The sequence below is a fragment of the Crocuta crocuta genome, unplaced genomic scaffold (assembly GCF_008692635.1).
Source record: "Crocuta crocuta isolate KB4526 unplaced genomic scaffold, BGI_CrCroc_1.0 scaffold317, whole genome shotgun sequence".
Taxonomy (NCBI): domain Eukaryota; kingdom Metazoa; phylum Chordata; class Mammalia; order Carnivora; family Hyaenidae; genus Crocuta; species Crocuta crocuta.
The window spans coordinates 6,533,265-6,558,067 of record NW_027530984.1 but is presented as its reverse complement, the minus strand read 5'-3'; the positions used below and the strand labels follow the sequence as shown (position 1 = coordinate 6,558,067).

Here is a 24,803-nt window from a genome sequence, read left to right as displayed (position 1 = left end):
AGTCGGACGCTCAACCGACTAAGCCACCCAGGCGCCCCAGGATAAATACATAAATTCTTGACTGAAAAAGAATTTTGAGTGAAACATGGGAAGAGAGATGACCTGAAAATTTTGAGGAGGAGGGAGAGGAGTAAGAAGAGAAGATTTGGTGCCACAAAAGAAGACACAAAAAGAATGCATGTTAAATGATTCATTTATATAAAGTTCAAAAATGAGGCAAAACTAACCTACATTTGGCATTTGGAGTCAGGACAGTAGTTACCTTTAGAGAAGAAAGAGGAGTTCGTTGGGTAGAAGAGGACACCAGAAGGACTTTCTAGACCTATGCTATGGTTATCTACATCTGTCCACTTTGTAATAATTCATCAGTCTTTCCATTTATAGGTATGCATACTTCCATATTCATGTTATATGTCAGTTAAACAATGAGTTGGAAGTACGGCGCCTCTGAGTTTACATTTCATTCAGAGCAGTTTAAAAAATAAATTTACTGTATATCTCCTATTTGAAAATTAATATTTTTTAATTAAAAGGACATAAAGATAACAATGTTATACTCCTCTTTTTCAAATTTTATTTAAATTCAAGTTAATTAACATATTGTGTAATAATGGTTTCAGGAGTAGTATTTAGTGATTTATCACTTACATATAACACCCATTGCTCATCCCAACAAGTGCCCTCTTCAATGCCCATCACTCAGTTAGTCCATCCCCCCACCCAACACCCCGCCAGGAAGCCTCAGTTTGTTCTCTGTATCTAAGACTCTCTTATGGTTTGTCTCCCTCTGTCATTATCTTATTTTTCCNTTGAAAATTAATATTTTTTAATTAAAAGGACATAAAGATAACAATGTTATACTCCTCTTTTTCAAATTTTATTTAAATTCAAGTTAATTAACATATTGTGTAATAATGGTTTCAGGAGTAGTATTTAGTGATTTATCACTTACATATAACACCCATTGCTCATCCCAACAAGTGCCCTCTTCAATGCCCATCACTCAGTTAGTCCATCCCCCCACCCAACACCCCGCCAGGAAGCCTCAGTTTGTTCTCTGTATCTAAGACTCTCTTATGGTTTGTCTCCCTCTGTCATTATCTTATTTTTCCTTCCCTTCTCCTGTTTTGTTTCTTAAACTTTTGTCTCCCATCATCTGTTTCTTAAGTTCTACATATGAGTCAAATCATATGATATTTATCTTTCTCTGACTTATTTCACTCAGCATAATACACTCCAGTTCCATCCACGTTGTTGCAAATGGCAAGATTTCATTCTTTTCAATTGCTGAATTATATTCCATTGTATATATATCTACCACATCTTCTTTATCCAGTAGATGGACATTTGAGCTCTTTCCATAATTTGTCACTTACTCTCTCTCTTTTTTCTTTTACTACTCCTTGCGGTCCAGTATCCAAGCCACTGTTATTTCTCACCTGAACTAGTAGTTTCCCACTACTAGTTGGAAATTTCCTTCTCCAAATTGTTTTACAGAAAGAAAATCCAGATCAGATTACTTTTCTTAAAACTCCTCAATTGCATCTTACTCCAATTAAAGAAAAATATGACTCTCTTCCAAGGTCAACAAGCCCACACATGATCATTCTGGCTCTTCCTTTGCTCCCCTACCATTTTTCTTGTTATCCTCCCTTTGACACATTAAGATTCATGATCACCATCCTCAAAGACTCCATCCTCTTCCTGAAATCTCCAGTATCTGGATCACCTGTGGGTCTGTTTCTAGTTTCAAGATTGTTTTGTTTTCTCTTGGTTTTGGTAATACACTCTGTTTGTTGGTGTGGTGAATTATCTTTAAAGATGGCCAGTAAGAGGGGCGCCTGGGTGGCTTAGTCGGTTAAGTGTCCGACTTTCGCTTAGGTCATGATCTCGCGGTTCGTGGGTTCGAGCCCCGCGTCGGGCTCTGTGCTGACTGCCAGCTCAGAGCCTGGAGCCTGTTTCAGTCTGTGACTCCCTCTCTCTCTGACCATCCCCTGCTCATGCTATCTCTCTCTCTCTCCTAGAAATAAATAAAAATATTTAAAATAAAATAAAATAAAATAAAGATGGCCAGTAAGAAATCCTCCCCTTCCTATACATATGCCAGTCTTCCTCCCAAAAAAGTGGACACTATTTCTATTCTCCTTGAACAAGGACTTGATATTGTGCCAGTTTGGCCCGACTCTTTAGAACAGACTTGACAACTTGGGCTTTTGTTCTGATGGAAGCTTCCCAGCATTTCAAGAAATCCATTCTCTCCTGCTGGAGAGGTTACACTGAGAGAAGCCTTGGAAGAGGAGACGTCATCTTTCTATTTCAACCCCAACTGCACGCCAGCTGTATGCAGCTGTGTCTTTGAGTCCCGATGACATTATATAGAGCAGAGTAATTGCCTACCAGAGCCAGCCAATCTAGAAATAGTAAGAAATAATAACAAACTGTTATTGTTTTAAGTCTTTAAATTCAGGAAGTTTGCTTCACACCAGTACATTACAAAAACACTTGGTGTATGTCTATTAAGCTTCTTTTAAACATCTAAAAACGTGTAAAACAAAAATGTAGAGTTCTACCTTTTCCTCTGCTGAACAGAGTCAGTGCTATTCACCCTAATCCAACACAATTTAGTCAACGCTGGCTTAGAATTTATGTAAGGTTTGATGTATTTCTGTTTGTCCCTGTTTTAAGGGTGTAGACTTCTAGGGCTTTCCAACGAGACACTGGTGTGTTCAATGTTGCCTTTTCCTAATGGGTTCTGAATTCCAATCCTTATTGCTTTAGCACTTTGAAATTATTGAAAAATCTACTTTGCTTTCCAGAGGTTTTCACCTTAAGATTTTAGCCTTCTGCCCCTCATAGCTTCCAGATTAAACAAATAGTCTGAATACAAAATGGCCATCTCTTAGGCTCATTTCCTTCACCTTTACCTTTCACCCAGATCTTGAACTACTTAATTCTCCAATTTTATATTTCTAGTCTTATAAGATTAACAAAAGCTCCGCTGGCCTCTGTTTCCCAAAAATCAACCTCTGCCTGGGCAAAGCCCAGATTTTCAGCCCTAGACCTGGGCCCAAAATGAACAAATGGCTCCAGAGGAAAAAAAAAAAAAGGTTTCATAACGCCAGCCCATCTCTCTGTGGATCTACAGCTCTGAAATCTTGACCCTCTAGTCTTTGTTGCTCTAGCAAATCTCCAAGGCTCTTAAACATTGTTTTGTTGTACTTTATCTGGATTTTCTAGTTGTGCTCAATGTGGACTTTTGTCAGTCATGACCTTCTACATCCCAAGATTCAAGCAGTTATTAACAATGGGTCTCCAAGACAGCACCACACAGCTGCCAAGGTGACATTAACCTTTGCTATCTGGTAGGAGGTGTTTTCCCAATTTGTTTCTTTTCTAAATTATTCAAAAATTATTTGGCTCTTCTTGGACCTTTGCTCTTGCAAATTAATGTTAGGATAAGCTTATCAATTACACAAAACACCTTGAAATTTTGGTTGGATTTACATTGGATTTATAGATAAATTGGGGAAAGAACTGACATTTTTTCTCTGGTTTCCATTTGCTTAAGGTCTATGATTTTTGGGGGCACCTGGGTGGCTCAGTCAGTTGAGCGTCCGACTTCGGCTCAGGTCATGATCTCACGGTTTGTGGGTTTGAGCCCCGCATCGGGCTCTGTGCTGCCGGCTCAGAGCCTGGAGCCAGTTTCAGATTCTGTATCTCCTTCTCTCTCCGACCCTCCCCGCTCACGCTGTCTCTCTCTCTCTCTCAGAAATAAATAAAACATTTAAAAAAATTTTTTAAAAAAAGGTCTATGATTTTTGATTTGTGCCTTTTCTCTTATACGTTGATCAGTGTTTTTATAAATCCAATTTTTAGTTTTGTTGACTTCCTTTTTGAGAGACATGAGGAGATATCATATAATGGCTAAATGTATAGGTCTTAGAGTCAGAAGGCTTAATTCAGAAAGTGAGTGATTTGTCCTCAAATTAAATAAGTTCTCAATAAGTTTTAGCTATTATAGTTAAGTTCTCATTATTTTCTATCATTTGACCTAGTTTATGTCTTTCATAGCACTAATCACTCTCTGGAATGATAGATTTTATTCGTTTTTATTTATTTTAAAATTGATGTTAGATTTTTCTCCCCTTACTTTTCTGTAAGGAAATTTTATTTTTTCCTGATAACTATTTATACCCAAAGCCTATAATTATGTTCAATCACATAGTAGACACTCAAAAAGTGAATGAATTAACAAAAAAAATAAACAAATGAATTCCTATAAAATTGCAGGAACTTGTTAAAGAGAGGAAAAAAATGAAGAGGGAAAGACATAGAGCAAAATTTGGAGCAAGAGCCACCCCAGAAAGGAATGAAATATTTAATGGAGGGCTCTGGGTACCAAAAAGTCAACTTGAAAGAGTTACATTCTTTTTCAAAGAATTTAAAGGACATGGCAGAGTGTCACAAGTAAAGTTAACTACTTTCTATAGTTTTGTCAAGTTTAGGCTTTTTTGCCTTCCACGTGACAGCTGCTCTAGAAACGTCAGTTGACATGACTGTTGGCAGCGGCATCATATAGATTTTTAAACAATGTGGGATTGGGGAAGGAAGCTTTCATTTTCTTAAGTTAAACTAAGTTTAAAGCCAAACTAAGTTTCCTAAGTTTATTATCTTATTTAAAAGGCCAGAGAAGCAAGTGAATGCCTTTAAATCTATAATTTTTTTTCTATCTTAGGTAATAAAGAACTTGATAAGCCTGAAAGTACGTATCAAACTATTTCAATATTGATTCAATTACTTCTCCCCCTTGAAACGAAATAAAGCTTTTAACTGCTGTGTTTTCTTGACAGAATATCCAAATTGGAGCCCACAAGGGAAGGCACCTCAGCCGATATCATGTAGCTCACTGTGCCTAGTTTCTGTTCTTCTGAAACTATTTTAATTATCATTTATATACAAGAAACATTCTCAGACATGACAATAAACAAATAGTTTATGGCTGAATGTAACTCACATTGGTTTAATTCTTAAAATTTCTACACTCTGGTCTGTTATCTGAGTTGAATGTCTGATTTTAACATAAGACGTATTGTGGTATAGAAGAAGGGTAACAATAAAAAAAAAGGCGTTTTTAAAAGTTACAATTTTATTTATTTTTTAAAGTTTTTTTTTAATGTTTTACTTACTTTTGAGGAAGAGAGAGACAGCGTGAGCAGGGGAGGGTCAGAGAGAGAGGGAGACACAGAATCTGACTCAGGCTCCAGGCTCTGAGCTAGCTGTCAGCACAGAGCCTGACGCGGGGCTCGAACCCATGAACCATGAGATCATGACCTGAGCTGAAATCGCATGCTCAACTGACTAAGCCACCCAAGTGTCCCAAAAGTTATAATTTTACATTGGATCAAAAGAGTCCCATTCTCTAATTTTCTAGAATGTCATTTTAGTTACGGTAGACTTAAAGAACTTTTCAGATATTAGATATTTTCCCTCATATGCCTGTAGTTTCCCCTAAGAACACCAGCAACATTATTCAGAAACAAAATGTTATTAAGTAAAGTATCAGATAGGATATAATGTCATATTATGGTCATAATCAATAGGGAAATGGATGAGAACAGATTAAAAGGGAAGTCAACTAAATTTTAAGCCCTTGGAGATTTTATTTTAAAGTGCATCTTGTATAAAATAACAGGATATAGAGAGTATACCTTTTAAAATCTATACAACTCTAGTATATAGTTAATAACACTCTACAAACCAAAGAATTAGTTAATTCCGGCATTTGTTTTGTCTGAAGACAAAAAAGAAATTCAATTCAATTTGGCTTTAAAAATCAGTTATGTTTAATTGTTCACTCCTGTGGACTAAACTACCTAGATCTTTTTCTTCTCAGCTAAAGCAACCACCAACTTCCTTCTGCTGTAGATATTAAAAACTATTTTTAAATGTATTTTTAACATGACTAATAGTTGTTTTGTTTACATTGCCAAATACCTAGGAATCTCCACATAGCTGGACAATTGTTGCTATTCTTTAAAAAAAAAAAAAAGCCAAATGATCTTATATTTCAAATCTGTTTGTATTGGTCAGGGTTCTCTGCTGAGAGCCGCACCAGCCTCGCTGGATGACAGTCACAGTGAGGAAATGGCAGCGCTTGCACATCTCCTGCCATGAGAAACAAAACTGGTATCTCCTTCTGCTACTACTGGCTCATGTTGGAAATGAGCCTGCTGGTTTTGACCAGGCCTCACAATATTCCAGTGCAGACTGATATTCCCCACACAGATTCCTCATAAGGAAAAGCATATTCCTGCCTCTTCAAAAGAGATTTTAGATGAAAGCACTGTGGATGGTTGTCAAAAGGCTCTTCCTATGGACCTTGCAGATCCAAGACTTAGATAATAAAGGGGGTCAAGAACACAAGAGTTACAACTGAGCCTGGCCCTGAGACAAAGAGCCTAATTTAGAGTTAAGGTGAAGAGCTTAAGTAACGTCATTTTGAGATTAAGGCCTCCATTAAGAGCAACCTCAGGCTGCACGTAGCCCCTAAGCTATTATCAAGATTCAGGTGCTGGGGAGCCTCGGTGGCTCAGTCGGTTAAGCGTTGGACTTTAGCTCAGGTCATGATCTCACTGCTTGTGGGTTTAAGCCCCGTGTCAGGCTCTGTGCTGACAGCCACCTCAGAGCCTGGAGCCTGTTTCAGATTCTGTGTCTCCCACTCTCTCTGACCCTCCCCTGTTCATGCTGTGTGTGTGTGTCTCTCTCTCTCAGAAATAAATAAAAGACATTAAAAAAATTTTTTTTTAAAGAGTCAGGTGCTTAACCAACTGAGCCACCTAGGCACCCCCTTCATGGATTTTTTTTTAATTGATCTTTCTCATGAATAAATAAAACTATCCTCTGATTTGTAATATAATCACCTCTTTACCTCTTCAGACACATTATTCAACCAAAAGCTTATTTCCTTAAATCAGATTAACTTAAATTCTACAGACCACATTAAAAAATGAATTTTTATAGAGTTATATTCACTGATTTTGAAGACATATTTGTCAGAACATTAAGTTGGCACAGCTATAGGAACTTGCAAGTAGTGGTGTTTCTCAGAAAAGGGGGTCTGTATTTGCAGAGCTCTCTATCTACACTGAGGCTGTGAACAGGGACTGGGTAGATGGGAGTACACACTGCCTTACGTAGTGGGGTCTCCCCTCATTAGCAAGCAGAAAAATTCTCAGTCAAGGAACTGTCTTTTCTATTCCTTATGAACACAACCACAGACTCTGCATAAGGTATCTTGGGAGATTTGACATCACTAGCAATTCTTTTACTCTGAGCAGGATCTTTTGCAACCTTAAATAACCCTCCTATTTCACTCAGTTTGCAATTACTAGACAAACTCCTCCAGGTTTAGCCTTTTCAAATAACTGAGGGCAGTTCACTTAGCATTTAAACAGTGTATTTTTTGGAGGGGATCCTCTTGTTCTACTAGACTATGTTTGAAGTTTCCACACATTTGGCTAATCACTTAGAGGTAAAGTGATCACACTCACCAGTCTTAGCTGAGCCAGGTTTATCCCATTCTTACCCTTTGGAAACAATCATGAACAAATGATTTAAACAGCAGTCTCTATAGTTTTTTGGTTATGCATTCTTCTCAGTAAAGATAGATAGATAGGTAGATAGATAGGTAGATAGATAGATGATAGATAGACAGATAGATACACACACACACACATATATATAGTACTATATATATATAAAACCTCTCCACTATATATAACCTCTCTACTGTATATATAGTAGAATGGGAGTGGCCGACAGTCCTGGTTTGCTAAGTCTGAGAATTTCTCTAGGACACAGAAAAACACAGTAAGCCCAGGGCATTCCCGAACAAACCAGGAAGTTGATGACCCTAAACTTGATCAAAGTAAAAATGTATTGGGGCACCTGGGTGACTCAGTTGGTGGAGCATCCAACTCTTGATCTCAGGGGCATGAGTTCAAGCCCCACACTGGGCATGGAGCCTACTTTAAAAAAAAGTATATATGTATCATTTAATTACATGCATTATATGTATTTTTGTAATACAGCAATCTACATCTTAAAATACACAATAATTGAACCTGAAAAGGATGACATAATAAAAAATTAAAAATTAATGCTAAAGAGATGATTACTCCAGGAAGATCATAAGGATCAAACAACTGATACTGTTTGCTTGAACTTGTGCCTTTACAACTATAATTAGTCTGCAATTTCCTTTCAGCAAAACATATGACCATTTTGTAATGGGTGGCTTAGTTAAAACCAGGTAATGTACTCTGTAATTAAATCTACCCAGGTACATGTATTGCAACAAAAGAAATAAACAAACCCCATAATCATCACTCACTGTAGAATTTTCATTTGTCCTTAGGAAAGGCATGTACCACTTTGCCCAAGTCCCCTGTCCAAAAACCACTGGGAACTCAAGTGGAGTTGTACACACTAGATTAGTTCCTTATAAAATTAATTCAGTAAATATGTATTAAAAATGCATAATGTGTCTGACACCATACTGTTAAAAATATATTTTAGTCCTTGTCAATATAAGTAAAAATGAGATAGTATTTATTAATATTAATTTAATAATAGTAATACCTAACACTAAGTAATGTATACCATGTGCCAAGCAGTAAGTGTTTAACATATAATAATTATATAATCCTCTCAATAATCCTGTGAGGTAGATGCTATTTTCTTTTCTTTTTTTTAATTTACTTATTTTAAGAGAGTGAGAAAGAGAGAGCATGAGAGGGGTAAGGGCAGAGAGGGAGAGAGAGAATCACAAGCAGTCTCATCAGCATGAACCCCTATGTGGGGCTCCATCCTACGAACCTTAAAACCATGGCCTGAGTTGAAACCAAGAGTCAGACACTTAACTGACTGAGCTACTCAGCTGCCCCAAGTTTCATTTTTTGAACCACTACTAGATTTAAACATATTTTTATAAGCTGCATTCAGACTTCAAATATACTTTTTGAAAGCTATTAAGATACCATGAAGAATGCTGTCTTTTGGTCAAGGATTCCTAGGAGTTATTGCATACATATAACCTCTCTAAATAAAGACTGACTTCAAGAATACAGAAGTAACATAAATTTAGGAGTCAAATTTTATATAAATATTACCAGGTTTATATTCAATTTTATGGCTAGATAGAGACAAACTGTATTTTGGTTCCTAAGACCCAAACTTTACTTGGAATCTGGTTTTGTACAGTACATCTTACCTATATGTGAAAATAATAGATGCTGCATGAATATTTCCACTACAGTTCCTGGCTTTTTTTTTTTTTTTTTAAGTGTCTGCTCATCTCCTTCATCTATTTTTCTAATGGTGTTGTTCATTTTCTTAGGAATTTTAGTGATTCTTAAATATGCCTTAACAGCACATCAGTGATTTTAATCCTTTGACATTTATCTAGCATATACCTTTCTCAGCTGTCCCCTATTTAGATTTTAATGAACTATAAAGTCCATCCTTCCACTTCTGAGTGTTGAATTTTATTTGTACCATCATTTTGGTTTCTTATAACACTTGTCACACACCATTATCATAATTTTAATTGCTGGGTTATAGAAAAGATCAATTAAGTGAAGAGTGACAGAAAAGTGAAAGAGCAAGAGTAAAAGTGGTACGTCTCTCCAATAACATCTCTACAGACAACAAAATTAGACACATCAGTAACCGTAGACTTACTGTATGATCATTCTCCTTAGGTGTACATAAAAATCTATGTTTAAACTTGCTGGTTTTTATCAAAATCCAAGTACATAATGAGAGTATTATTTCTCTAAAATTTCAAGCAGTGTACATACAGAAACTGAAAACTTAAGTCCAAAGCCATCTGAGATAAGCATAAAATCTATATCCTAAAACTGCTCATATTTTTCAAGTAAAGGCACTATCTCTGTTAGACACAACTGAAAAGTAAATAGGTGTTCAAAAAGAACATCTGCAGCAGCGCTTTAGTAAGATAACTTAGTGATAATTTGTTTTTCACATTGCTTGTAAAGAAATAGATGATTCTGTCAATATCCTCTACCAATTCCATTACCCTCAAGAAATGTAATGTGTTAAATTATATCACTACTTTCAAAATTAAGAACGTTAAAATTTCTTTGAGGGCTAAATAGGCCAAAATGTCAAACAAAAAGTCACAAACTATAAAAACTTAGGAGAAAACTAACATATCTTTTGTTGTTGTTGGGGAAGAAGAATTTCCTTTCCTATTCATGGTCGTTCTAGCCAGACTAAGAATCAAAATGATATGAGACAGATTAACAGGTGAAAATCAAACTTATGTATGTATGGGGAATCCAAACAGACATGGGAATTCCAAAGACAGGCAAAATGAGATATGTATGTCATTCTAAACTAAGAAGAGAAAGAGATCTCGGATCTCAAAGAGAAGGAATGTAATTCACTGAAAAGGGAAAAGAGTAAATGTTTGATAAATGTTTCAGAAACAATGGGACATAGAGGACTTTGATCAAACAGGCTTTGCAAGGTTCCTCCCTGTCAACAATACCTAGTTCACAGTATAATGTAGTAATCTATGGTGATAACTCTCTTCCTAGACAAGGTCCTCTATCTAAATTCTTTTTAGGGAGTTGCTGGGGCGAGGGGTGGGGGAGGGGGAGGGATGTGTAAAGAGCTTTTCCTGAATCTACTGGGTTTTGATTGCTTTTTAATTCAAAATAGTCTTCACACCAAGTGGCCCATCTTGGGGCAGCCTGCCCTTGGCCCCTACAGTACTGATGTACTGTATCACAGTCTGTGATTTTAATACATAAAATGTTAAACAATGAGTAAATAATCCTCAAGTATTACATGTCTCCTTAAAATTTCTGAAAAAATGTATTTTAGAATGTAATGCATTGAAAATACTCCTTGTATAAAATACATGATGTGGACCAACTCATTCACATATCTGAAAGATTGAGTATTTGCAGAACATCCTCAGCAAACCCAACTTCTTTCCACACAACCCAAACTTTCTCTTACTAAAACTAGCTCTACCACTTACTGGCTGGGTAACTTTAGACAAATCACTTGACCTCTTTTTCTGAGTTTTTCCATCTGTAAAACAGAGATAATAATAGTATCTGTTTCTTAAGACTTTTATTATTTAAATGAGTTGATATTTTCCAAACCTTTAAAATAGCACTGTTTCTGAAAACAATGGTGACAATTATACAACACTGTGAATGTAACTGCCACTGAATTTTACACTAAAAATGGTTAAAATGGTAACGTTTATGTTAATGTATATTTTACCACAATAAAAAAATAAAAAATAAAATAAAATACTGCCGGGGTGCCTGGGTGACTCAGTCAGTTAAGCATCCAGCTTTGGCTCACGTCATGATGTAGCAATTCGTGGGTTCAAGCCCTGCATCGGTCTCTGTGCTGACAGCTAGCTCAGAGCCTGGAGCCTGTTTCAGATTCTGTGTCTCCCTCTCTCTCTTACCCTCCCCTGTTCATGCCGTCTCTCTCTCCCTCAGAGATAAATAAAAATATTTAAAAATAAATAATAAAATAATAAATTGAATAAAATACTGCCTGACACAGAGTAAGGATTTTTTAAATAAAGTAAAAAGAGCATTTACTACTCTGCATTATAATTATTTGACGACTCGTCCGTATCACTTTACCGAAAGCTTCATGTGGATAGACTACGTATTTGGCTTGTTCAACATTTGTAGCTCAAACACCTATCATGGACTCAGACACATAGGAGGTCCTGAAGAAATACTCATTACTGAGTGTGGTGTCTGCAATAGAATGGATTGCCTAAGAGAGAGTGATTTCCTTGTTAATGTAGTTATTTAACCAGAAGTATAATGATCACCTATTAATCACGTGTCAAAGCATATGTCCAATACATGGGACTAGTAAAAGTGTCTAAAATTTCTTCCTAATCTAAGATTGCATTATACTATGTATCTTGTGCTTTAATATAGCAATGTTCATAAACAGTACCAACATAATAAAGGAATCCATCTTTTACCAGTCCACCTTTACCCCTAAAGTAGGCTCTGGTTTTCCTGAAACGCTTTTAGCCTTTTCAGACCTCTTGGCATATTTACATGCTTTTTGCCTTTGTTTAGAATATGCTCTGTCACCTGTATGCTTCACCTTCTTGATGTCACATTCTCTAAAAAGGATTCCATGGTCCTCAAAAGGGTTGTTAGTTGTCCCATACATGCTGCAATAGCATTTTGGTTTTGTTTTTATCACATGATCTAAGAGGTACCAATTTGCTAGTTCTCTTAAACTGCAGCCTCTTTGGAAGCAGAGTCTGGGTCTTTCTCAACTATTTAACACATTGCCTGCCTAAATATTTATTGAAAGCATAATGGCATGAATGAAACCAGCTTGTGAGGTCTACCGCTTTTGTGTACACCGTAATTTTTTAAAGCACATTTGTTTGTAGATATTTTTGAGCAAGCAGTCCACTGCCTCCTTTGTGGCAAAATTCTATTCCGGTATCGGTGATTTCAAATATCCCTTTAACGCTATTGAGCACAATATGTTACATGCAAATGTGTACCCCAAAAACAAACACATGCTTTTATTTTTGTGCCTAGAACTTAGATTCTTCAAAGCAGTTTTTCTTTTTTTAAATGTTTTATTTATTTCTGAGAGAGACGGAGAGACAGCGTGAGCAGGGGAGGGTCAGAGAGGGAGACACAGAATCCGAAGCAGGCTCCACGCTAATGAGCTAGGTGCCAGCACAGAGCCTGATGCGGGGCTCGAACCCACTAACCGTGAGCTCACAACCTGAGCCGAAGTCGGACGCTTAACCGACTGAGCCACCCTGGCGCCCCCAAAGCAGGTTTTCTTGAGCAAAATGTTTGGAGGTGAAGGAACCAAGCCAAAATCTGCTAAGACACCAACCATTCTGTCTGAAGGAAAGAAAAGAAAACAAAAAATGAGTTCTTACCTACTGTGAACAAGACAATTTGCCAGAGATGATGAATACTGATATTCCAGTCTGTCTATACTGCACGGGCGAGAAGAAATGTACTTTAACTTCATGAGAGTTTGATGATTCCAAGTCTATGCCCTAAAAGCTGAGCTTTCACTTTTCCATATATTCTGTGGTTCCCACAAAATATTATTAAAACAGAGAGACTGGGCACTTGGGTGGCTCGTGGGTTAGGCGCCTGACTCTCCAGTTCTGCTCAGGTCCTGAGGTCCGTTTGTGAGTTCGAGTCCCACATCGGGCTCCCTGCTGACTAAACAGAGCCTGCTTGGGGCTCTCTCTCTCTCTCTCAAATAAATTTTTAAAAAGAAAAAAAAAAAACTGACAGAAAATCTCAATGAGGAGGTCCACCTCACCTTAAAGAGGAAATACTTTTGTCCAAGAGGAAAATAAAGGGCCGTCCTGAACTATGCTTCTAACTCAACAGACAAGAATGGAACAAAAAAGATTAACTGCCATTTTATCTGCAACACAGAAGAAAACTCATTTCCCCTTGCCTAATTAGAAGGTCCCTCCGACATGTTCATTACTCAGCAATTGGCAATCGGTAGGCAGACGGCTCATTAATAAACGATGACGCATCGTTTGGTGTCAGAAATCAATTCTGGATAATATTCAGCTACACCGGTTTAGTGAAAAGCCTGCATCCATTTAACTCAAGGCTCTTCGGATGGTTCCGCAGACAGCTCTGACGAGTCTCTCCACCCTGCACCCCTCCGGTTCCCGCGGCTCCCTAGGCGCCCTCCGGGGAGAGGGGGGCCCGCTCACCCGCGCGCCCACGCAGAGCGGCGGGTCACGCGGGCAGGCGGGCGCGGGCGCACTGGCCTGTCTGCAGCCGCTGGAGGATGGAGGCCCCAGGGACCTTAGCGCCCGAGCCGTCCGCCCGATCGCTTCCCTGGATGCGAGGGGTCCTTTTGAAGCTGTGGCTGTGTGAACTCTGGCTACTACTACTGGATTCCGGTGTGAACGCGAAACTTTTGCCTCACGAAGAGGAAGTATATTTTATCAATGAGTACGTGAACCTCCACAATGAGCTCCGGGGCAACGTCATCCCCCGAGGGTCTGACTTGCGCTTCATGGTGAGGCTCTAAGGCGGTTGGCGAACCTCCGACAACCCCCTTGTCACGACGCCACCCCTCTCGGCCTCGGAAGCCCTGGCCACGGCGTCACCGAGGCTTACGGATGGCGGGCAACTGCACTCTGGTGTGGCTTTAAAATACGCTTGGGGCGTCTGGGTGACTTAGTCGGTTAAGCGTCCGACTTTCGCTTAGGTCATGATCTCGCGGTTCGTGGGTTCGAGCCCCGCGTCGGGCTCTGTGCTGACTGCCAGCTCAGAGCCTGGAGCCTGTTTCAGTCTGTGACTCCCTCTCTCTCTGACCCTCCCCTGCTCACGCTGTCTCTCTCTCTCTCTCCTAGAAATAAAAAATAAAATAAAATAAAAACATTTAAAATACGCTTAACGTGTCAACACTAAGAAATAAAACCACTGTGTGACACACAGTTATGACCAAGATTTTCCAGAGCTGGGACTGTAGAGGCACTCACCTGAGGGACTGTCTCAATCACCTCGTCCTTGTCCTGGCCCCGATTTTGCATTCCCTTACAATGTTATTCTTGCTTTTTTCCTCATTTTCCCCCTCCTATGTCTATTTTACATCTCATCAACTGTTTCTCCTTCAGTCTGGATGATTGTCATCAGAAATGGCTGCAAAATTTATTGGATAAATATTCTCTTCGTAGGCAATTAGGAGCTTCCAACTTACATACAAATGATATCGCAAGGACTGTCTCCCTAGATAGAAGTCTGTTCTTCCTTCTGGATTAATTCTTTAGACAAATTCAAGAAAAAGGATAGATAAATTAAGGATATGATATTTTTATTTTTATGACATATAGCAATTGCTATTCTAAAGGACTGCACAAAATTAAGCAAATACCAGCAGTGCGTAATAACTTACTTACGCACGGTCATGGGAAGCGATGAACCTAAATACTTATAAACTTCAAGCTGAGAGTTAGACTTCCTGGATTTAAATCCAGGCTCCACAGTTTACTGGCAATAAGCAGCTATTAAGTAAACTACTTAATTTTTTTAATTTACTTTTTTTGTGAATTAGAAACAGCTATCATAATACATCACTCGTGGAATTATTGTAAAAATTAAGTGAAATAATGCATAAAAACACTTAGACCAGTGACTGGTATATAGTAAGCTTGTGATGTGTAAACAAAATGCAAAATAAGACAGTAGGAGGATAGTCCTTGGAGCATTGTTTGCAGGTAGATAACTACCTAAAGGTACCATTAATAGTGGAATGGTAACATTTATTAGCTGCTACCCATACTATGGAATATAATGTAGTTTATAAGACAGGTGGATCAAGTTGTGCTAAAATGGAAAAATCAGAGAAAACTGCAAAGTTGTAGGGCACCTATTTTGTGTATAGTATGAATAAAATAGTGCAAAGGAAAAAAATCACACAATACCTACCTGAAACATCCACACTTGTATCTTATATTTGAATATGTTTGTATGTGTATGTATATAGACATAGAGAAATGTGTACCTAAGCAATTTTTTTAAACGACTATTACCTTTGGGGAGGAAAGTTAGGGGGGGAGTATTCTAAAGGCATGATTTATTTTCTATATTTCCTGTACTTATGTATGATCTAATTAACTAAGAAAACTCTAAGGAAATCTTAGTATTGGTTTTCAGAAATGTTTATTTTCAGATATACCATAACGTGTACAAAGCATTTTGATTTTACAACTATTTTACTGGTTTATCTATGGGTGTTGCTTTTGTTCTTGTCTATAAGTAAACACTGAATTTAATGAGTCTCTAAATAATGATAAAATTACATATTTCTGGATATTTCCAGGGCTAGCCGAGAGACACTATCTTATGATATTTTCTTACATTTCTGGGATTATCCATAAAACTTTACATTTGCCTCTTTTATAGTATTTACCAAGTACTACGTGTTAAAATCTTATATATAAAATATAGAAGAGAAAATTTATGCCAGACTTCATACTTATTTCTCACATTACAATAGTTTACATATACTCAGTATTCAACAAATAGTTCTTAGATGAATATTTTAAATGATTGTATTACTATGTATAAAAGGAATGAGGTTAAAAGTATATATTCTGAATAGACTACATGTAAGAGTATTACAACCATTTGCATCATCTAACAATCTGATTTTTTAATTACAAATATATGAGTAGTCCTTTCCCTCAGGAAATAGTTATTTCATTTATGATTAACTCAAAAGTGTTTTCCCCCATAAAAATTTCTAAAACCAGACCCATAAGCACAAGTACTGTTTTCCTTAAATCTGATATGAGAACTCCAGGAAAATAATTTAGAGAACAATAACAACAACCAAAACTCTCATTATTACTTTGTTTTCTTTGCTCTTTGCATTTTTTTTCAGACTTGGGATGTAGCTTTGTCACGGACTGCTAGAGCATGGGGGAAAAAGTGTTCACGTGAGCATAATCCTCATTTAAAAGAACAAAGCATGGCCCATCCTAAATTTAATGGTATTGGTGAAAATATATGGATTGGTTTTGAAAATGAATTTACTGCAAGTATTGCTATCAGAAGTTGGTATAAAGAGAACAAAAGGTACCATATTGAAAATGACAGTTGCTCTAGTGACTGTTCTCATTATAAACAGGTATCTAATTTTATATTAATTCAATAGATTTCTTAATTGCTTTATTACTAAGTTTTTATTATGTTTAATATTATAAATGAACCCAAATGGTAAGTTACTTCTAATAGAATCAAAATTCTAATTAGTCCTAGATCTTTGAAATGTTTGTAATTCCATCTATTACATGAACCATGCAGTTAAAACATTTCTTTAAATATGTAAATCTCATCTCCATACCCAAAAATGAAAGGTACTTTTCTAAAAGTACCACATACTGGAAAAGGAGGAAACAGCAAATAAAAATTATTTTTAAATTGTTGTCTACAAACATAAGTAAAAGACTGGATTATTTTGCACAGATCAGTATACATACTGTGTATAGCTGATTGATTAAAGCATGTGAAGTGCAAATTAATAGTACTATTTTCCTGTCTCCTATCTAACAGTCCATGTTTACACTCTATGCTCCAAGAATACTGAACTACCTGTTATTTCCTCTACATTTATTATTTCACATATCACATTAGTTATAATCATCTTTTATATAAGATACTGCACTAAGTACAGAGACCTTGTCTTATCCACATGTCATGAATAAGATGTCTCAACATGACAACAACATAACATTATTTTGGTCTCCCATAAATATTTGTACCAAGTATCAAGAAATTATTAGATGAACTTTGAAGCTGATTTAAGAGATGATTACTTTTCAGTCAGTAAGCTCTCATGTCATGTTTTATGCAGAACTTAAAATTTTATAATTTTAAGACATGTTGAACTCATGTCTTTATGTTCCATCAAATGAATCATGTTTTAAAAGATGTTTGTCCAGTTCTTTCTTCTTCTAGAAAGTGATAGTGGTTCTCCATTGTCTTACTCATATCAAAGCCAGACTCCTTAATATGATTTTAATAATCCCAGTAAATTAACCACATCTGCTCCATGATCTACTCCTCTGTTATTTTTTACTCTTTAATTCTGTTATTATAGACATTTTTGTTTCTTGTATTTTACCTGCTTAACTCCATTTCAACTGTTGTAGGCATTGTATTCTCTATTCTTTTAACGTATCACTCTATTTAAGAATCACACTTTTAAAACCACTAAAACTTGGGATAAAGAGAAAAAGAAACCAGAAACTGTTTCTATCACAGAGGTTAACAAGACCAAACAAGTACTTTCCTATTATGTGAAAGTATTAGCCATACAGAGAATTTATGGAATATCTTCAATCGTACTCATATTGTCACTCCAATTCAAGACTTTTTTCCTTTTATAGAAACCAGCTCTTTTATTCATTTTTTTTAAAATTGCAGACCCAGACTCTATTTTATTTTATAATGGCATTTCCTCAACAAAAGAATAGAGAAATGCTGACTGCATTCAGTAACTCTCTACTCTTGTATAGCCTTTCCTTCTCTTCTATAATCTTGATGTTTGTTTTTTCCTTTCTTTGCACAATTTCCAGCCTTCCAAAACTTTTTCTCCTCCGTTTCCCCCTTCCTATCTGCCATAACCTAGAACTCTCAGATTCAACAGGAGTTTGAAAATTGATTCAGCATGTGTGCCTTCCTTTGACTCTAAACCATTCTGGATCAGTGTTTCTCAGACTCTTTATCCTAAAAATACAGTGGCGGAACCTATTAAAGGTTTCTCTAAATACAGTTTGGGGAATGCTTCCCAAAATCTATGATAATTCTCTACCTGCATTCGTACTATCAACAATAGCCAAAGTATGGAAAAAGCCCAAATGTCCATTGACCAATGAATGGATAAAGAAGAATATTAATCAGTGATCAAAAATAATGAAATTTTTCCATTTGCAACAACATGGATGTAACTAGAGTGTATTATGCTAAGCAAAATAAGTAATTGAAAGACAAATATATGATTTCACTCATGTGGAATTTAAGAAACAAAACAGATGAACATAGGGGAAGGGAAGCAAAATAAGATAAAAACAGAGAAGGAGGCTAACCATAAGAGACTCAAATACAGGGATCCCTGGGTGGCTCAGTTGGTTAAGCGTCCGACTTAGGCTCTGATCATGATCTCATGGTTCGCGGGTTCGAGCCCTGAGTCAGGCTCTGTGCTGACAGCTAGCTCAGAGCCTGGAGCCTGTTTCAGATTCTGTGTCTCCCTCTCTCTCTGACCCTCCCCTGCTCACGCTGTCTCTCTCTCAGAAATAAATAAAACATTAAAAAAAAAGAGAGAGACTCAAATACAGAGAACAAACTGAGGGTTGCTGGTGTGATGATGGGTAGGGGATGGACTTAAATGGGTAAAGGGCATTAAGGAAGGCACTTGTTGAGATGAGCGCTGGGTGTTATATGTAAGTGACAAATCACTAAATTCTATTCCTGAAATCATTACTACACTATATGCTAACTAACTTGGATTTAAATTTTTAAAAATTCTCTACCTGCATCCAAATGAAGAATAGTTTATATTCCTTAAAAAGCTTGGTTAAGATTCTTTGTAAATTGAATATATTATTGTTTATAATATAGCAGAATAAATGTTTAGGATCAAATTTTATTTTCTTTGAAATATTTACTTTAGCTTGTTTGGAACACATCTTACAAAATTGGTTGTGCTGTTACTCCATGTGCAAGAGTTGGAAATATTAGACGTGCAGCAGTTTTCATTTGCAACTATGCACCAGGGTAAGTTACTTTAAATTTTAAAAAGAATATTAAAATAAATTGGTAATTTTTAAAGGTTAGGTTTTCCTAACTTTTAATATATTCTTCTAAATGTCTTTGTAAACTGTAAAAGAATTAAATATAGATATTGAAGATTTTATATTGAAATATTTTCAGTTCTATAATGAAATAAGTAATATTTGGGGCATTTTGATTTAATGTATAAATTAGCCAAGTATTACTTACTAAAAAATGTTAACTTTAGTGTTATTTCACAATATCTAGTCTAATTAGCATAGGATTCAAATTAGTTTTTCCCATATTTTATCCCCATATTTGTAATAGTTTATTCCCATATTTGTAATTAAAGTCAAAGGAAATAAGGCTAGATGTGTTGATATGTATATTGTAAGAATTGTTTCAGGAGTGCATCAGTTTTGTAACTGAAAGACACTTTTAATTGACCATCCTTTGCAATTGTATTATATTTGAGGCTAGTCTTATTCACATAAAAAATCATAATATCTCAATGATGCAAGAGTATTAAAAGTCTTCTAGTAAATCTATCCATATGAAACTTGAATTCTTTCCACTGACTTACCATGTGATTATTTACCCTACACTTGAATACCTTCCTCAGACAGGAAATAACTACCTTCAAAAATAGTCTTCATCTCTGGAGAGCTTTGTTGGAAAGTCTGAAGTTTTCTTATAAGTCAAGATGACGCTAAGTAATATTTTATTAAAATATTCAACTAAGTGAGAAAATATCCTAATCAGTAAGTCAAGAAAACAGTAAAAATTAACAACATGCTAGGATTGAGAAAGAATTTCTGCCAAATAAAATGCTCTGGGACTAAACGCAAAAAAAAAAAAAGAACATTGATTACTGGTTACTGATTGTATTCCTCTGGATAGAGAAAATAACAGAACTATGATGTAAATCAAATTAGATTCAGAAAGTCCTTTTTAAATTCTTTCCACTGACAGAAGTTTTGCTGACGTTGAACACAGTCATGCAAAAGAAGTTCAGGATATAGAATCATTACAAAACTTTTTAGGCTTCCTTTCATTCCTATGGACTGAAAGCGTTGGGATGATGTCTATTACACGGAGAAACTTCTAAAAGTTAACTAGTGATTGGTATTGAAAGTTCAGAGAATTGGGTACTGATGTGAGGGAGGGAAGAGATTCCTCTGAGGCACTAGTCGTCATTTATGCACTCAGCAACTCTGTACAAGGCTCTGGTCTATCTACCAACAAGACCAAAAAAGGCTGACCATATTTAGTTTTTAGCCTTGGAAGGAAAATAAACAATAAATAAGTACACACATAAATAAATAATTTTTAATTAGATAATAAAATATACCATAAAACATAAAGCAAGGTAAGCAGATACGGAATAACTAGAATGGAAAACATCTAGGGTACTTTCAAGAGAAAGTAGCATTTGGTCTAAAGATGACTAAAGAATCTTTCAGATAGAAGTAAGAGCATGTATAAAACCTTCGAGCTTGGAATGAGTTTCACATGTTTGAGAAATGAGTAACTGGTTAGAAGTAGGAGTTAAGGTAGAAAGGTGACAGCAATACCAAATAGTATACAATAAGCCATGTTAAAGATTTTGGAATTTATTCTACTGGCTAAGCCATTGGAAAGTCTTAAGCAAGTGAGTGACATTATCTTAACTATGTTTTGAAAAGAACACTAAAGGGGCACCTGGATGGCTCAGTCGGTTAAGCATTCGACTTTGACGCAGGTCATGATCTCACAGTTCATGAGTTCGAGCCCCCCGTTGGGCTCTGTGCTGACAGCTAGCTCAGAGCCTGGAGCCTGTTTCAGATTCTGTGTCTCCCTCTCTCTCTGACCCTCCCCTGCTCACGCTGTCTCTCTCTCAGAAATAAATAGAAAACATTAAAAAAAAAAAACTACCCTTGCTGTTGTGTTAAGCATTGACTATAGGGAAATATGTGTCAAAGAGGAAAGCAGGCCCCTGGGTGGTTCAGTCGGTCAAGTGTCTGACTTCAGCTCAGGTCATGATCTCACAGTTTGTGAGTTGGAGCCCTGCATCAGGCTTTCTGCTATCAGTTGGAGCCTACTTCAGGTGTTCTGTCCGGCTCTCTCTCTGCCCTTCCCCATTGTGCGTTCTCTGAAAAATAAATAAACATTTAAAAAAAAGAAGAAGAAGAAATAAGCCCAATCAGTTTCTATATTGTAGGCTATAGACTACGGTTGTTTTTTTCTTTTTAAGTAAGCTGTACTCCCTGTATGGGAGTACATACATGCTCTATTGACTGAGCTAGTCAGGTCCCTCTAGACTATGGTATTTTGGGTTAGGGTTTTAGCATGTACATTGATTTTCTATTGTTGCATAATAAATTACCACAAATGTAGTGACTTAAAACCGTACCCATTTTTTTCAGTCAAACGGTTCTATAGACTATAAATTCATGCACAGTGTCACTGGATTCTCTGCACAGGGTCCTAAAAGCCAAAATCAAGAACTTGACTGAATTCTTATCTCTAAAACTCTAGGGAAGAATCTACTTCCAGCACATTCCAAATGTTAGCAGGATTCAATTCAATGTGGTTATAGGACTTGGACCCCATTTACTTCCTGGCTTTCAGCCATAGGATGCTCTCAGCTTCTAGAGGCTGCCCACATTTCTTAACACAAAGTGGCCGCCATCTTCAAGTCAGCAAAACCTTCCCATGCTTCTAATATCTGATTTGTCTTCTGTGACCAGCCAAAGAAACACTCTGCTTTTAAAGTGCCTAAATGATTGAGTCAGCTGCACCTGGATAATTTTCCTATTTTAAGGTCAACTGTGCCATATAACATAAATTATTAATAATGGAAATAAAGTTCATGTATTCACTGTCCCGGGAATTATGCAAGGCATGTATACCAAGGGTAAAAGATGTTGTGGTCCATCTTAGAATTTTGCCTACCATAGCATGGAAATTGAGAGGAAATGTCAGTTTCTAGATATATTATGAAGGTGGAGCTAATAATACCAGTTGCTGGATTTGCCTTTAGGGATAAATGGAATACAATAATTTAAAATGATGCATATGTTTTTAGTCTGAACAACTGGGTGAATAGAGATGCCATTAACTCAGATAGGCAAGAACAAGAAATGTGTTTATATTTGGACATATTAGGTAGACATATAAACATGGGAAATGAAATGAATCATGAGAAGTAAAAAGTTCTGTGAAGGCTTGGGATAGGACTCAAGTAGAGGAAACTACTGGTATAAAGGCCCTGAGGTAGAAATAAGTTACAGTCTTGAATGAGATCACCTTATGAGAGAGTGAGTATGGAAACTTAATTTAAGGATAAAGTCCTAGAGCACTACAGTATTTCAGCTTTAGGCAAAGGAGATAGTGAAGTAGAATGAAGAGAGGCAAACAAGATAAGAGGGAAGCCAAAACCATGCTGGTAAGGGTACTTTGAAGCCAAGTGAAGAACGTGAGTCAATATGACCAAAGTGGTTAACTGTATGAGACGCCTCTGAAAAAATGAAAAGCATGAGGAAGGAACGATGACAGTTTCATTTGACAAGATGAAGGTATTTGGGGACCTTAATAACAGCTGTGAATGCAGGAGTATTCCATAACTCTAGTGATAAGATGAAGCTATATGGTAGGATTACTCTTCTTTCCACACACCTGTCCCATAGGCTTCTTTGTCTTGAAATTTCTATCAATCATTTTTCTTTTGATACAAATATTGGTAAGTCTGCCCTGTGAAGGGTCTAGGTTAGAACATATATTAGTCAACTCAGTTCAAGCTTTATTTGATATGTACTCAAAATAGATAGTCATAGCTATCTTTCTTAAGAATAGTTGGTAGAAAAATCAATCCATCACAGTATTATGAAATACTGAGTAAAAATGAACATATGAGCCAAATTGGAAATTAAAATGTATAGTGGGCTTAATGATGGTCCCACAAAAGATAGGTCTAGGTCCTAATTCACAGAACTGTCAATATTAACTTATATAGCAAGAGTGAGTATTGTCTTAACCTGGCAAAAGATGTGATCAAGATAAGAATATTGGAAGGAAGAGCTTATCCTAGAATATTCAAGTGGCCCTAAATGCAATCACATATATTCACATAAGAAAGAGGAAAAGGGAGATTCAACACTAGATACACAGAAGACGAAGAAGCAGCAGCAAAGGGATCATGAAGAAGAGGTTGGAGTGATATATCCATAAACCAAGGAACTTCTAGAACCACCAGAAGTTGGAAGAATCAAGGAAATCTCCCCATGAGCCTTTGGAGGGAACACAGTCCTGCCAACACCTTGATTTTGGACTTCAGGCCTCCGGACTAGGAGAATACATTTCTGTTGTTTTAAACACTCAGTTTATATTAATCTGTTAAAGTAGCGACAAGAAACTAATACAGAATGGAAGAATAAAACAGATTTGACCATAGAGAAAAATAAATCAATGACAACCTTGAAATGTTCCCTCAGAACACAAAGATGAAGAATAAAAATCAATATATATACATATGTATGTGTGTGTATAAGGCAGATAAATCTATAAATTGGTGCTTCTAAAGAACAGAGAAGAATAATTGGAATGTATTAATAGTCAAAGAAAAGAAAATGTTTCTAATCTATAAAAATACTCATATAGGGGTGCCTGGGTGGCTCAGCCAGTTAAGCCTCTGACCCTGGGGGAGCCTGGATGACTTAGTAGGTTGAGCATCCAACTTCAGCTCAGGTCATGATCTCATGGCTCATGAGTTCAAGCTCCTAATGGGACTCTGTGCTGACAGCTCAGAGCCTGAAGCTTACTTTGGATCCTGTGTCTTCCTCTCTCTGTGCCCCTCCCCAACTTGTGCTCTCTCTCTCTCTCTCAGAATAAATAAACCTAAAAAAAAAAACTCATATAAAAATTAAGATAGTTTATAAGGTATCAGAAAACATGAACTGAAACAATATTTACATATACCATTTTCTAGTAATTATCTTCAGTTTCAAAGATAAGATGCATATATTTCTAAATAAAATAAAACAAAGTAAAAAATTTTAAGTATTAATTAGATTAGCCTTGAACTTAGATATTAGAGTGGGTACAAAGATGGCTCTGAGAATTTAAGCTTAAGTGATAGGTAATTTTATTAACTAATCTAGGAAAAGATGTAGTGTGGACAAAAAGGATTCATTTATTTTTGGACATGTTGCATCTGTAGGGGACTGCAGGATCTTTTATTTAATTAAACATGCATTTCTAGTAAGTGCACCAAACACTGACTAGGCAAAAGAATTCCATATTTCTTATACAGTGTTTATCCTAAAAACACTTCTCTGTTGGGAAGGAAATATGTAAAAGAAAAAAAAAGCAACATTAGCCAAATACATGCACATATTTATATTTTAAATAGAAAGGAGTTGTAGAAGCAGGTATGAAATCATGGAAACAATC

General features: G+C 36.5%; 2 protein-coding genes across 2 annotated transcripts in view; both read left to right on the top strand.

Moving 5' to 3' along the window:
• GLIPR1L1 (GLIPR1 like 1) overlaps positions 1-5,009 on the top strand; it is a 30,014-nt gene extending 25,005 nt beyond the window's left edge. The window contains exons 5-6 of the mRNA XM_077770189.1: positions 4,736-4,762; positions 4,851-5,009. Of these exons, the coding sequence (XP_077626315.1) occupies positions 4,736-4,762; positions 4,851-4,942 (119 nt within the window). The 3' untranslated portion in view covers positions 4,943-5,009. The remainder of the gene's footprint in view (positions 1-4,735; positions 4,763-4,850) is intronic.
• An 8,869-nt stretch (positions 5,010-13,878) lies between these two features.
• GLIPR1L2 (GLIPR1 like 2) overlaps positions 13,879-24,803 on the top strand; it is a 30,081-nt gene continuing 19,156 nt past the window's right edge. Inside the window, exons 1-3 of the mRNA XM_077770186.1 lie at positions 13,879-14,112; positions 16,483-16,728; positions 19,273-19,376. Of these exons, the coding sequence (XP_077626312.1) occupies positions 13,879-14,112; positions 16,483-16,728; positions 19,273-19,376 (584 nt within the window). The remainder of the gene's footprint in view (positions 14,113-16,482; positions 16,729-19,272; positions 19,377-24,803) is intronic.